At 48.8% G+C, this 14,021-nt stretch overlaps 1 protein-coding gene across 1 annotated transcript in view; it reads right to left on the bottom strand.

Annotated features, from left to right (window-relative positions):
* LOC144102795 (uncharacterized) overlaps positions 1 to 13,478 on the bottom strand; it is a 51,269-nt gene extending 37,791 nt beyond the window's left edge. Inside the window, exons 1-2 of the mRNA XM_077635956.1 lie at positions 13,296 to 13,478; positions 9,902 to 10,073 (exon numbers count right to left, since the gene is read on the bottom strand). Of these exons, the coding sequence (XP_077492082.1) occupies positions 9,902 to 10,073; positions 13,296 to 13,478 (355 nt within the window). The remainder of the gene's footprint in view (positions 1 to 9,901; positions 10,074 to 13,295) is intronic.
* Positions 13,479 to 14,021: the final 543 nt, after the last annotated feature.

The following is a 14,021-nucleotide window of genomic DNA, read 5'->3' on the forward strand; positions in this document are numbered from 1 at the left end:
GGAGAGGAACTCGGCGACTGTTCTGGGCGGGCTTCGCACAAGACCGCAGAACAATTGCTCTTTCACGCCTCTCATCAGGTGTCTGAGCTTTTTCTCTTCCGTCATGGTCGTGTCCGCTCGGTTGCAGAGGCGCGTCACTTCCTCCACGTACATCGCTACGTTCTCGTTTGGTAGCTGAATGCGTGCGGTCAATTCACGCTCGGCCTGTTCACGGCGATCGCTGCTGGTGTAAGTCTTCAACAGCTCAGCTGGCGACGAAAGTCCTGCCACGTCGTTAGACTCGTCTCGCGGTTTTCGTACCAGATCCGAGCGGCGTCTTCTAAGCTGAAGTAAACGTTCCGGATCTTAGCACTGTCGTCCCAGCCACTGAAACGCGCAACGCTCTCGAACTGGTCAAGCCAGTCTTGGGCGTCCTCCGAGTATCCGCCGTGAAAGGGCTTCGGGATCCGGGGATTTTGCAGGCTCACAAAAGAAGCAGGTATGAACGGGGCGCTGTCTGACCTTGCTGCTGTGGTCGTAGCCATGGGTGCGCTCTCTTGAGGCTGGAGTCCGAATTCTGGAGACAAGCCGCGGAGCTTGCGGCTGACACGATGGACGGGGGTTCGCACAAGAGGCACCGGGCTTGTGCTTCGGCTCTCCGAGGAAGGATGGAGCATCAGCCGAGAATACCCAAGCGACCTCCACCAGATGTCACAGGCCAGACGGAGAACAGTCGTAGACGTAGAGGGGGACCGCAGAACGGCCGAGGTTTTTAATCGCCCAGAACAGAGCCAGCTCGAGCGCGCCTCACGCGAACGCGACCACTTCGTCCTCGTCACGGCTTAGCGCGCATGTAGCTCGAGCCAGGTCCGTGGCAATATTACTGAGTTACCAAGCATAAAGTTAGGGGTTACGTAGGAGTGGCGACGGTGGAAAGAAATGATTCAAGCTTTTTATAGTTTAGGGACATAAAGCCAGTTTCACACCACTTCTCTACAGTGTAATTCACGTTGTAAAGTGAGGACGCCCGAGTTTTTTTTTTAATGGGGCTCTAGATAACAGAATCGTCCGCAGTCGCATGTCAGAAGAAATGCCATCAGGAAGCTTGTTTATATAGAGAAAGAAAATGAGAGGACAATGAACGGAACCTTGTGGCACACCGGAGATCACTGTGAATGTTGGGAAGAGTGGTTATTGCAAAAACAAACCGATGACGGCCAGGTAAGAAGTTACATAACCAAGCATAAACTAAAGGATTAAGATTTAAGCGTGAAGGTGTCAAGGAGAGTCTAATGTGGTGAACCTTGTTAAATGCTTTATCGATGTCTAACAACATGGAGTCTACCGGTATGTTGAGATCTAAATGAGAGCTGATATCATTATTAAAAAGAGCATGTTGTGTGTCAGAAGACAACGTTTAAACAAAATCATGCTGTCTAGGATGGAAGAAATTATTAGAAATTAGGAAATTCATGATGTGGGAAAATATGACATGCTCTATTAGTTTAGAACAAATGTTAGTAATGAAAATGGGTCGGTGGTCAAGGCTAATCTATGAAGAACCATTTTTAGGGACTGGAATGATCTTACCTATTTTCCAATCCAGCGGCACCACTGTTTGACAAAATAACACTGGTGGTATTTTTGTATTTTCCAGCACTTTTGAGTTTGTCATCTATTCCGGTGGATGGTGAAGACTTATTAGATTGCAAATTCCATGGTAATGGAAAGCTATTTCAGGCATAACAGGATATTAAAACTCAGAAAAATGAAGAGGGTTACCAACCGGTTCTTTTGTAAAAACGGAAAAAAAACAAGAATTTAGTGTCAAAGAAGCATCAGGATCGGGAATAGCAAGTTTTTTTTGGCCGCATAAAGATATAGGTGTCCTTAACCTTGAGGTAATAACCTTCCAAAACTGACGCGGGTTATTACGCAACATATTAGGTACTGTAGATGAAAAAAATGAACATTTAGTTTTAGGAGCTGGGAACCGATACTCTTTGTCAATGCGATAGTATTTTGCCATGCGTATGGTTTGGTACACTGTTTTGCGCTGCTTAGAGCCTTCTCTTTTTATTGCTGAGGCGTTTCAGTGAGTTGTTAAACCAGAGTGAAGACGCTCACTTTGTTACGATAAAGGTGGGAATGCGGAATTTGATGATATGCTGCATTTTGGATTTGAACATTAACAAGTTGACTTCCCGTGTATGACTGTGAAACTTTTCAAAGAAATGGGTACAAAACTGTGTTAGTTCGTCTTTAAACGTGACATAATTCCTCTGTCGTAAAGGGTTATTTTCTCTGCTACTTTTTTCGTATATGTTAATTGAATGATATGTTGTGGGAATACCGGATTGATGGCTTAGCGCTGGCAAGGATGTCAGCTCAGAAAAGTTATCAGGCTATCTGGCGAAAAGAAGATCAAGAAAGCTTGATTATTATGTCTTGTAGTGGAGGAAATATGCTCAGAGAGGTAAGAGAAGGATTGCAAAATTCGCCCTCGATTGAGGATTCAGAAACTGTGAGTGCTATGCCAGGCCAGGGTATCGTTGGAAAATTAAAGTCACCGGACAAAAGCACTGGCGTGTTGGGAAAGGAATGTGACAGTGTGCAGAGTCGTTGTGAAAATGCTCGACAATGTGGGCGTCAGCGTCTGGAGGACGGTAACAAGCACTTATATTAAAGGTTGGTGTGAAACATTAGTGCGAACTAGCAGTATTTCTAGATGGTAGGGTACATTTAATTTAGTGCAGTGCAGATCGTGGTTAGATGATATTAACACACCTCCGCCTCATTTTTCATCTCGATTATGACGAAAGATATTAAAATTAGGCAAGGTAGCTTGCATTTCAAAGTTTCCATTCATTCATTCATTCATTCATCTTTATTCGACATCTTTACAGAGGTCTGGAGCACCGACAAAACCTGAAGACAGCTTGGCGGGGTCTGTGCCCTTAACAATTCATGTTCGTACTGACATGTATAAATCATAGTTTTGCAACGTGAGTTGCAAATTTATAATTCAGAACATAAAGAGTCCTGACTGAGAACTAAATGAACAATTGTCTTATTAATAACTGTGGACAAATAATTTCAAATATACTACTTAAAACATTCTCGGTAATATACCAGGTAGATACATGGATAATGGCTGAGTAAAACAAAGGAGGACCGCAGGGAAGCACAGGTGGATACACGATAACAACGCCAACATTAGGAACGTTAGGAAAAACAATAGAAAGTGACACGGTGATGAAAGTTGTTATAAACTGTAGTAAAAGACGTATTCTTTCTTCTACGTTTTTTTAAGCCTATAGATTTTTGTTTCATAGATTACGAATATATAGTAGGAACGGTAATCTCACGCGTAATGACTGATTTCCGTAGTTCGTGCGCACTGATGGAATGTGCTATATTGCATGGTGACGGATTTCGTAAACATTATCATTTCTCATCAGGTTCGACAATGTTGCAATGATATTATATCCTTGTTTTCTGTCTTTGAGTATCGCTTGAGTAATGTGTCATTATACAGAAAGCAGACTGGGCAGACTTTCAGGTTATCAAAGAGGGGTTTTGTATGAGCGTCTTATGAGGAGTCGGAAATGACACGCGCTGCCTTTTTCTGCAGTAACAACAGCTTGTTCATGTTAGAGGCAGTGGTAGTCCCCCAAATCATATGACAATAGCTAATGTACGAAAGAACGAGCGGGTTATCAGTAACTAATTTTATTCTGGCCTGTAATAACGAACGTAATTTGGTTATTACTCCAACTACTTTGGCAATTTTGTTAGCCACCATGTCGACATGTGAATTTCAAGACAAATGTTCCTCGAATATGACCCCAAGACTTTTGTAGGAATGGACCATGTCAATGACTGATGTTCCGATCATTAGATTGTCAGTAACGAACTCGTCCTGATTTTTTTCCCTGAAGAGAATGGCTTTCGTTTTAGTAGTGCCGATTGTTAATGAGTTTACAGAGCTCCAATTGTGAAATTTTGACAATGTAAGGTTTGCCCGGTCGAATAAGCCCACCGGTGTAGGTGAAGTAAAAATACGGTAGCATCATCGGTGTAAATAACAAATGTAGCTGAATCATCAATAGATGTTATTCCGTTAATATAAATATTAAACAGCAATGAGCCGAGGATACTCCCTTGAGCCACCCCACTGTTAACTAGCCTAATTTTACATATGTGAGTATTAATGTGCACTTTCTTGAGGATACTGGAGATAACTTTCCACAAAACATAGGAATGAATACCCATCGAAATCCGTAGATTGCAAGTTTCTCTAGTGATATAGTATGATTTATGCGGTCGAGGGCATTCGAGAACTTAACAAATACGCCTAGAGTTAGTAATTTGCTTTCTATTGCATGCAAAATGAGTTCTTGTTGAGTTAGAATTGTTAATTCGGTTGAAAGACTTTTTAAACCTGAACTGAAATTTAGCTAGTATGTTATGCTTTTCACAAAATTCAGTCATCCTGTTGTTAAATAACTTTTGTAATCCCTTTGAAAAAAACTGGAAGAATAGAAATCGGTCTGTAGTTGGTTAGACTATGTTTATCGCCGCCTTTGAAAAGAACGCTCACTTTTGCTATCTGCATACATTTAGAGAATATGCCATGTGCAAAGGAGATGATCCTAAATGACCACCGCGGAAACAAATGGGGACACGAGAAGAAAAAGCACTGACGACAGTACAGGCGCTGACTAACAACTCTTTATTTTCGAGGAAATCCCAGCACAATATATGCCAAAAACCACGTGACAGTCAGGAGGCGAAAGATTACAACCTAGTCCACAGTCATCAAAGGGTGGCCAACACAAGTTTAAACCAGAAGGAAAAGAAACGCAAAAATGAAAAAAGGGCGTGAAACTTTATGAAGTGAACATATTGTCATGGTGTTGGTTGCAAGACAGGGACCCGCAAGAGAGGGCTCGGCAGCACATCCTCCGGTGGGAAAAAACGGCGAACTTCAACTTCCTTCAATCCGCGCGCCAACAGCGTCAACGTCTTTTTGTTTCAGCGTCACCTGGCATTCCTACCCTCTTAAAAAACGCGCGCAGAAAAGCACCCGAACACAAGCACACACAAGCACACAAGAAAGGCTCGAAGTATCTGGGGGTCACCGTGAAAAATGCGGCTTCATGCGTAGAACATGGGCGATCTCTGGACGGGGTGGTCGACGGCTTATCTACTGTGAAAGTGGCGCGTCCGGTAGTACCTCGTAATTAACGTCGTTGATGGGCCGCAAGGCTTTATAAGGACCGAAATAGAGGAAAATCAGTTTTAGGACAAGCCTCGCCGTCGAACAGGAATCCGTTCCCAAACCTGGTCGCCGGGACTGTAGAAGACTTGTCTGTACCGGAGGTTATCGGCGTGAGTCTTTATGTTGCTGTGTGATGTGAAGACGTGCTCGGCTTCGTGGACAAACTCCTCAGCGTGAGCAGAAAGTTGATCATCAGTTGCGCAAGAGAGCATTGCGTCGAGCATCGTCTGAACCTCCCTGCCGTAGAGGAGGCGGAACGGTGTGAAACGGGTCGTCTCTTAAACTGCTGTATTAGAGGCGAATGTCATGTACGGTATGATCATGTCCCAAGTTTTGTGTTGCACATCGACGTACACCGCCAACATGTCCACCATGGTCTTATTAAGCCGCTCTGTCAGCCCATTTGCCTGCGGGTGGTAAGCAGTAGTTTTACGGTGGGTCGTGCCGCTTAGCTGAAAAAATTTGGCCATCAGCTGGGAATTAAAGGAGGTCGCTCGGTCGGTAATGACGTAGGTCGGGGCGCCGTGCCGAAGGACGATCTGATTCATGAAGAAATCCGCAACCTCGGACGCTGATCCACGAGGTAAGGCTTTGGCCTCGGCGTATCGAGTGAGGTAGTCTGTGGCAATGATGATGTACCGGTTGCCACCGGAGGACAAAGGAAAAATGTCCGAGAAGGACCATGCCGACGTGATCAAAACGGGCACGTGAGGGTGCAATAGGTTGGAGGAACCCCGGAGGCTTGGCGGCCGGGGCCTTACGGCGCCGACGTTCCCGACAGCTCTGCACTTAGCGTTTCACAACACTGGCAAGTTTAGGGCAGTTAAACAGCTGGCGTATTGTGGGAAGCGTGCGAGAGTATCCCAAATGGCCAGAGGTTTTTTCGTCTTGGAACGGTGAAAGTATTTCCTCTTGAAGTGTTGTCCGCAGGGTTCTTCTTATAGAGCAAGGCTCGTTGCAGGGAAAACGACGACAGGTGCTCGATTGGCGCGCTGCTGAGTCGCCAAATCAGGAGAACGGATCGCCCCAAGGAAACTGATGTCATCATCCGTGTTGGGTGTAGCGAGTTCGACAGGCGAACAAGAGAGGGCGTCGGCGTATTCATGCTTGTGTCCAGACTTATAGACAATGGCGAGGTCAAACTCCTCAGGCGAAGGCTCCATCGCGCCAGGCGTCCAGACGGGTCACGCCGGTTGGCCAACCAACACAAGGAGTATTGATCAGTAACCACTTTGAAAGGGCGGCCATAAGGAGAGGGGCGAAATTTTGCAGTGGCCCCAATAATGGCGAGGCATTCTTTTTCGGTCGTGGAATAGTCAATCTCTGCACTCGACAGAGTGCAGCTTGCATAAGCGATGACTCGTTCAACGCCATCCTGGCGCTGCACGAGAACCGCGCCGAGGCTGATGTTGCTGGCGTCGGTGCGTATTTCAGTGTCACCCCGCTCATCAAAATGGCCAAGAACGGGCGGCGTTTGAAGACGCAGGCGGAGCTCGGCGAAAGCCACGTCTTGCTCGTTGGACCAAACAAAAGGCGTGGCGTCGCGGGTGAGGCGAGTCAGCGGTTCTGCGAGGTCAGTGAAATTTCCGATAAAACGCCGGTAGTAACTGCAGAGCTCTACAAAACGTCGAACAGCTTTCTTGTCACGTGGGGGTGGAAATTCCGCCACGGCTGCAAGGTTGTCGGGGTCGGGCTTCGCGCCAGCGGCGCTGACGACATGACCGAGAAATTTCAGCTCCTAGTAATCGAAATGGCATTTCTGGGGCTTCAATGTGAGGTTAGCTGAACGAAGGGCTTCGAGTACCGTCCGCAGGCGTTCAAGATGTTGACTAAACAAGTCGGCGAAAACCACCATGTCGTCGAGATAGACAAGGCAACACTGCCATTTAAGACCGTCAAGGACAGTGTCCATCATACCTTGAAAGCTGGCAGGCGCAGAACAAAGACCGAAAGGTGGAACCTTAATTTCATAAAGGCCGTATGGAGTAACAAAGACCGTCTTTTCACGATCCCGTTCATCGACCTCGATTTGCCGGTAGCCACTTTTAAGGTCGATGGACGAAAAATACCGAGCGCGCCGAAGGCGGTCGAAAGAGTCGTCAATACGTGGCAATTCGTAAACGTCCTTCTTCGTGACTGCGTTCAGCTTCCGGTAGTCGACGCAAAAACACAGGCTGCCGTCTTGCTTTTTAATGAGGACGACCGGCGAGGACCATGGGCTGTTGGAAGGCTCGATAACACCTATTTCGAGCATCTCCTGATCTTGGGACTTAATGATTTCGCGCTCGAGATCTGTAGACGATACGCGATAGAGGTGTTGACGGATTGGGTGTACTTCATCGTACGTCAGGATGTGGTGCTTGGCTATGGTAGTTTGACGCACTTTTGATGAGGAGGCGAAACACTCTCTGAATTCGAGCAATAGTGCACACAGTTGTTCCTGTTGGCTGGTTGAAAGTGCGGAGTTGACATCGAGGCACTCGAGGGAGAAAGGAGGCTGCACTGGTTCTGAGGAGAAGCACTCGGAAACAGCGGAGATGCTTTCGACAAAGGCTACGGAAGTGCCGCGAAAAAAGATTCCTATACTCGTGGGTAAAATTGGTAGCAAGTACCTGTGAGTGGCCACTATTAAGATAGATCAGACTGCGGGCCACGCACACGCCTTGCGTCAGCAGTAATGAAAGGTTGGTTTCGGCGATGGCGTCACCGTCCTGAAATGATTCGCACTCAACCGTAATGAAGGAGCTGGTTCGAGGCGGCAGGGTGACAATGTCCGTAGAAACTCGAACCGTCTGGCTTGTTCGCGGTGCACTGCTGAGGGCGGCAGCATTTTCATTTGAAAACGTGACCTTGTTATCGCGTAGGTCAGTAATCGTCCCATATTCACGCAGAAAATCGACACCTAAGATGAGGTCGCGCGAGAAGTTATTCAGAACAAGACAGCAGGCGACAAATGTGGACGCCCGGATTTGAGCTCGGGTGGTGCACATGCCGAGAGGTGCCCCCAGATGACCGCCCGCAGTGCGAACTTGTGTGCCAGCCCATGGTGTGAGAACATTTTTGAGAATGGTGGCTAGCTGGCTGCGTAGAATCAAATAATCAGCACCAGTATCTAATAACGCTCGAACGTGGCGATCATCAGGTATGACAGGCATGTCTAAGGAAAGCCGCTCGCGAGTTGGAGGCTCCGGGGAGGATGCTCGGGCACAGGCGTCGTTGTCTGCAGGCTTTGGCACCGGGAATTCTTCGGCGTGATGTGTGCTTTCTAATGGCGTCAGTGTGTCGGAGGGACCGGAGAGTGCAGGCGTCGTAATCGTCGAGGCGCCTTCATGTATCAGTGCCGATGCGTAGAAGCGAGCGGGTACTGCGGACCTCCAAACCATCGAAGCGTCGTTGTGTCGAGGAAGCGTCGCTGTGTCGGAATGAACGGTGACCCGGGACTTCGGAACCGTCGAGGCGTCGGCATGTCGTGTCCGCGTCGATGGGCGGTCCTACGCTCAACGATGTCCTCCGAGCCCACCCCGTAAGGTCGCCGGCTGCAGTTTTCAGGCCTTGGGCTGGGTGACCGGCCTTGCGCCGCCCGGGAAAAGCTCCAAGTTGCAACACATAAAAGAAGCCCAGGTACAAGAGATGAACTGTAGAACTGAGGATTGGGCGAGTTGGTTGTGATCCATCGCATTAAGAACCAGCGCTAAAAACACACACGGAGGACGAGACGAGACACACGATGGCCCTTAAAAAATGGGAAAAACTCGCGGTAGATGGTGAAGGACGACCCCTGGGGGATGGAGATCGGGACTGCTGGCGACGAGACTGAAACCGGCGTTGGTCATCAAGGAAATCCGCGATGGCCCGGGGTCTTTCGCCATAGCGGGGTCCAGGAGAATCGGCGGGAAACGTTTCGAGACCCAGGCGGTGCAGTGAAAGCATAGGGGGCATCAGCTGGATGTGCGCCACACGTCGGCTTTGCGCGTTGATGGTGGGAAAGCTTGCACGTACTGCAGCAAGGGTGCAGGTGGGCCCGGCACTTCAGCAGGAGCCGGAACGAAGGACGCCGAATCCGGAGCAGGGCACCGCAGGGTTTCGACGTAGGTGAGATGACGGTAAGGAGAGACAGAAGGAGGGGATGGTCGAGGCTCATCGGCAGGAAAGGACGGGCGGAGCGCATGTTGCACCTTTTCGCGGACAAAGGTCGCTATGGAGCTTGGAGCCCCGTACATCTGGCGGAGTTCGTCACGCACAATGGAACGTATGAGATCGCGTAGCGGGGAGGCGTCGGTGCCGTGGAATGGTAACTCGCTGAAAAGGAGGCGGCGGACACGGGTCGATTGTAAGCGAACGCTCTTTGCTGAAGAACCCTTTCAATCTTGGAAGACTCAGTGAGAAACTCGGTGACAGTCTTCGGAGGGCAGCGGACAAGGCCAGCTAAAAGTTGCTCCTTGACGCTACGCATGAGATGGCGTACGTTTTTGTCCTCGGGCATTGCAGGGTCCGCGCGCCTGAAGAAGCGTGTTATGTTCTCTACATACGCTGCAACGTTTTCATTTGGAAGCTAAACGCGAGACTGCACAGCGCGGTCTGCCCGTTCGCGACGGTCCGAGCGGCCGTATGTTCCTAGGAGACGACGCCGGAACTCACTCCAAGTGGATAACTGATCTTCACGGTTTTCAAACCAGGTCCAGGCGCCGTCGTCTAGACTGAAGTAGACGTTTCTGAGGTGGGCGGCGTCGACCCACTGGATGAATGCGGCAACTCGCTCGTAGTGCTGCAACCAGTCTTCCACGTCCTCAAAGATGTCACCCTGGAAGGACTTCGGGATGCGGGGGTTCTGGAGCGTGAAGTAGGGTGTGGGGGCCCCAGGCATTGGCGCGGTTGCTGCAGGCATTGGGGTGGTCGCGCCAGGCATTGAGGCGGCGCCAAGTTGTTCTGAGTTCATACCCGATGGGTCAGGCTCGGGTGGTAAGCCTCGAATTCGGCGGCAAGCACGGCGGACGGGCGTCTTGACTGGTGTAGGACTGGAGCGCAGGCTAACCGTTGGGGTGCAGGGCATGAGATCGGTCCCACCTCCACGAGATTTGCCACGGTGTTGGTGACAAGACAGGAACCCGGCAAGAGAGGGCTCGGCAGCACGTCCTTCGGTGGTCTGTCTGTCTGTCTGTCTGTCTGTCTGTCTGTCTGTCTGTCTGTCTGTCTGTCTGTCTGTCTGTCTGTCTGTCTGTCTGTCTGTCTGTCTGTCTGTCTGTCTGTCTGTCTGTCTCTGTCTGTCTGTCTGTCTGTCTGTCTGTCTGTCTGTCTGTCTGTCTGTCTGTCTGTCTGTCTGTCTGTCTGTCTGTCTGTCTGTCTGTCTGTCCGTCCGTCCGTCCGTCCGTCTGTCCGTCCGTCCGTCCGTCCGTCTGTCTGTCTGTCTGTCTGTCTGTCTGTCTGTCTGTCTGTCTGTCTGTCTGTCTGTCTGTCTGTCTGTCTGTCTGTTGTTGCCAGGAAGAAAGAAAAGGAAAGTGCACAGGCCTGCCCGCTGGCTCAAGCCAAGCCACAATCGCTACCATGTGCAGATAGTAGAAGAGTTAAAAGATGTGATAGGAAGACAGGATAGAAAAGACGCGCGGTATAATGACCCAGGCCGATCCCGGAGGCAGTGCAATACCGGGCCAACCTTTGGTGGGAGAAAACTGCGAACTTAAACTTCCTTCAATCCGCGCGCCAACAGCGTCAACATCTTTTTGCTTCAGCGCCACCTGGCAATATAAAAAGCACTTTAACCAGCAAAAAAAACAAGGAAAACACACGTGCCAAACAACATCGGGGTCAAAGGGCGGTGTCAAGAACACTTTAACTGCAACAACGAGTAAGCCTAAAAGGGCCCAAGCAAGCGAAGCAAAAGCAGAGTCTGAAACCTTAAATCAGATAAAACGTCATACGACCCTACGGATGCGACAAAAAGCTAAAAACAAACGAATACAACCTAAAATGGAGCAAAAAAACTTGTCAACGCTAAGAATGTAAGAAGTAAAAAACAGTCTACATGTAACACAATTTGAACGAATACAACTTATGAGCCGCACCAAAAGCCTGAGAAGAATGCGCACCTGTTAACAAAAGAAAACTTCATGAGCAAACGGGAAGTGGCAGAAGAACATGCAAAATCAGGGATCTTTAGGCATGGTCAAGGAAGCGCATTTCTTTCTCGTGCATTGAAATTGAGGGAGTGCTTACGCAACTGTCCCCTGCCTTAGCAATGAAGTAGGCCTCAATGACCTCCCATTCTGTTTTGTTTTTTCATGTTGCTAAGAACTTTGTATCCTCTAATACAGGTTTACACTTGTGGCGAGGCTGGTTGCAGTGGTCTGATAGGTTACCTCCAGACCCTCCATCTACATTGAGGAAGTGCTCCTTGGCCCTGACATTAAGGCATCTTCCCGTCTGGCGTATGTACACACTACCGCACGTTAGGGGTATCTGATAGACAACCCCAGTCCGGCAGTGTGTGTACCGTTGCCCGTGTCTCGTAGCGCAGGTCGCCTGTCTTGCCTTGTTGTTCTAGACACATATTTTCGAGACCTTGCACGGTGCGCAAAAGACGACCTGGACGTTGCACCTTCCTGCTATCTTTCTTGCGTTGTGGGACATCTTGTAAAGGTATGGCATGACTGCAACCTGTTTTTCTCTCGTTCCTTCCTAGCCTGGCTCCCCTCCTTTAACGTTTTAAGCTTAGCCTCACATATATTGGCTACTAATGAATGCGTGTACCCGGCAAGGTAGAGGTTGCTTAAAATCAGTTGCTGGGCGAGTTGGTACTTCATGCTAACATTCACAGCGCAAGACGAACACGGACACGAGGGGAGACACCACAAAGCGCCGACTTCAACAAAAGTTTATTGCTGTGCGAGCGACTATATATGTAGAGGTGCTGTACTTGGCTCTCAAAGCTTCATTTTGACATATACACACAGCTCTTGGCTAACGCCACCTGAAGTGCGCTTGTTACTGGCATTCTTTTTACCAGCTTAGAGTGCGCGCTGTAAAAGGGTAGCAAACTCTTTCTAGACCTTACGTTGTAATACCAGCAAACATGGTCGTCCTTAAAAATAAGCAACACGTCTTTAAACTGGATGCTGTTATTCACAGGCGATTCAATGGTGACATTCAGACCACCAGACAAGGCTTCGAACAGTTCAGCGGCCTCCGGCAGATGGTCAATGGCAGCTGTGTCCATGACTACAAGGTAGTCATCTACATACCTTTTAACTTTCACGATGTGTTTATCATTCAGTTTTTTATTAATGTTTCTATCCATTGCAGCCAGATAATTATCGCACAAATCCGGGGCAACTAACGAGCCAATACAAATCCCGAATTTCTGGGCCAAAAATCGACCACTGAAAGAAACGACAGTGGACGAAAGGTAAAAGCTCAGGAGCTCCAAAAATCTCTCCGCGCTTATGCCGGCTGTAATCTGAAATACTACGACTCCAGTGTCGTCTATCCTCTGGCGAACTGCGTTGTAGAGACCATCATGCGGAACAGAGTAAAACAAGTCCTCAACGTCTAGCGAGAAGGCAGTCGCCGCTCGCATCATGACGGCTCTGAGATCATTCACAATCTCAAATGTGCTGTGAATCTAGAACGGGTCTTCTCCCGACAAGGTCTTCAAATTGTCCCTTATGTAATGTCCCACATGCTGCGTCCATGCACATTTTTCTGAGACCATTGATCTAAGCGGGTATTCAGGTTTGTGCGCCTTTCCTGTGAAAAATATTTCCAGGCACCCAGTTTTTGCACCGTCCACTTTCTTTGCTAAACCACCTAGCTGACACTGCTTCAAAAGCGCGAGTGCGGCCGATTTCTTCCTAGAAGCACGAAACTGTAGCGGCTTAAAATTATTGTTGATGGCAGCCATCGCCTTTTCATTGAAAGTATCTCGCGGCATAAAAACAAGGCCGCCTTCCTGGTCCGACTACAAAACGGTCAAATTGTTGCGTTCTAGGAAGCTCAATATTTTAGCGAATAGAGGGGCTCCCTTCTGCTCTCGACTCACATTGTCGATGACGCAATCTACACCATTCCCGATGAGCCGTTCCTTGTCTCTGTCACGGGAGCGGTGAGCAACGTCTCTAATCATTGGCAGCATCTGAGGTCGGCTGGTGGTAGGTTCGTAGGCAAACTTCGGCTTTAGTAGGATGGCCTGGACGTCACTTGGCACAGAAGCACCTTCGAGCATCGTGACAGGATTTTGTCAAGCTTTCTTCACTGTAGTTTTTGCCTGGAGGCGCAAACGGGCGCGTTGCCACAAAAACTCGGTGGTTTGGGCAGCCAACTTTATGAAGTCCTGGAATCTTTTGTGCTCCATGCACCCAGGTGCTTTTTCATGGATGACGCATCTGAGGCAGTCGTGATAAAGTCGCAGTTGTCGCCAGTATTCAGACTTCAAAGTCTTTCCCACACGACGGGCGTGGCCACATGAGGGCTCCAGGGTGCCAAAGAGGGCCTGAACCTCGAGCGGAATTATCTTCTTCAAACAGAAGGAATCCACCTTCTACTAACAGGTGGTCGCAGGCACAAGGTTGACCAGCGTGATGGCAGAATTGTGCTTAAGTGGATGACATAGAAAAGTGCCCAATGTAGAAGAAATACAATCAATCGAAATTGCTGATTGGGCGAGTTGGTGGGACATGATTCGAAATGACCAGAACGGAAACAGACGGGGAAGCAGAATTATGTCCCACCAACTCGCCCAATCGGCAATTTTGATTGCAAAGGAGAG

Source organism: Amblyomma americanum, chromosome 8 (genome assembly GCF_052857255.1).
Source record: "Amblyomma americanum isolate KBUSLIRL-KWMA chromosome 8, ASM5285725v1, whole genome shotgun sequence".
NCBI classification, from domain to species: domain Eukaryota; kingdom Metazoa; phylum Arthropoda; class Arachnida; order Ixodida; family Ixodidae; genus Amblyomma; species Amblyomma americanum.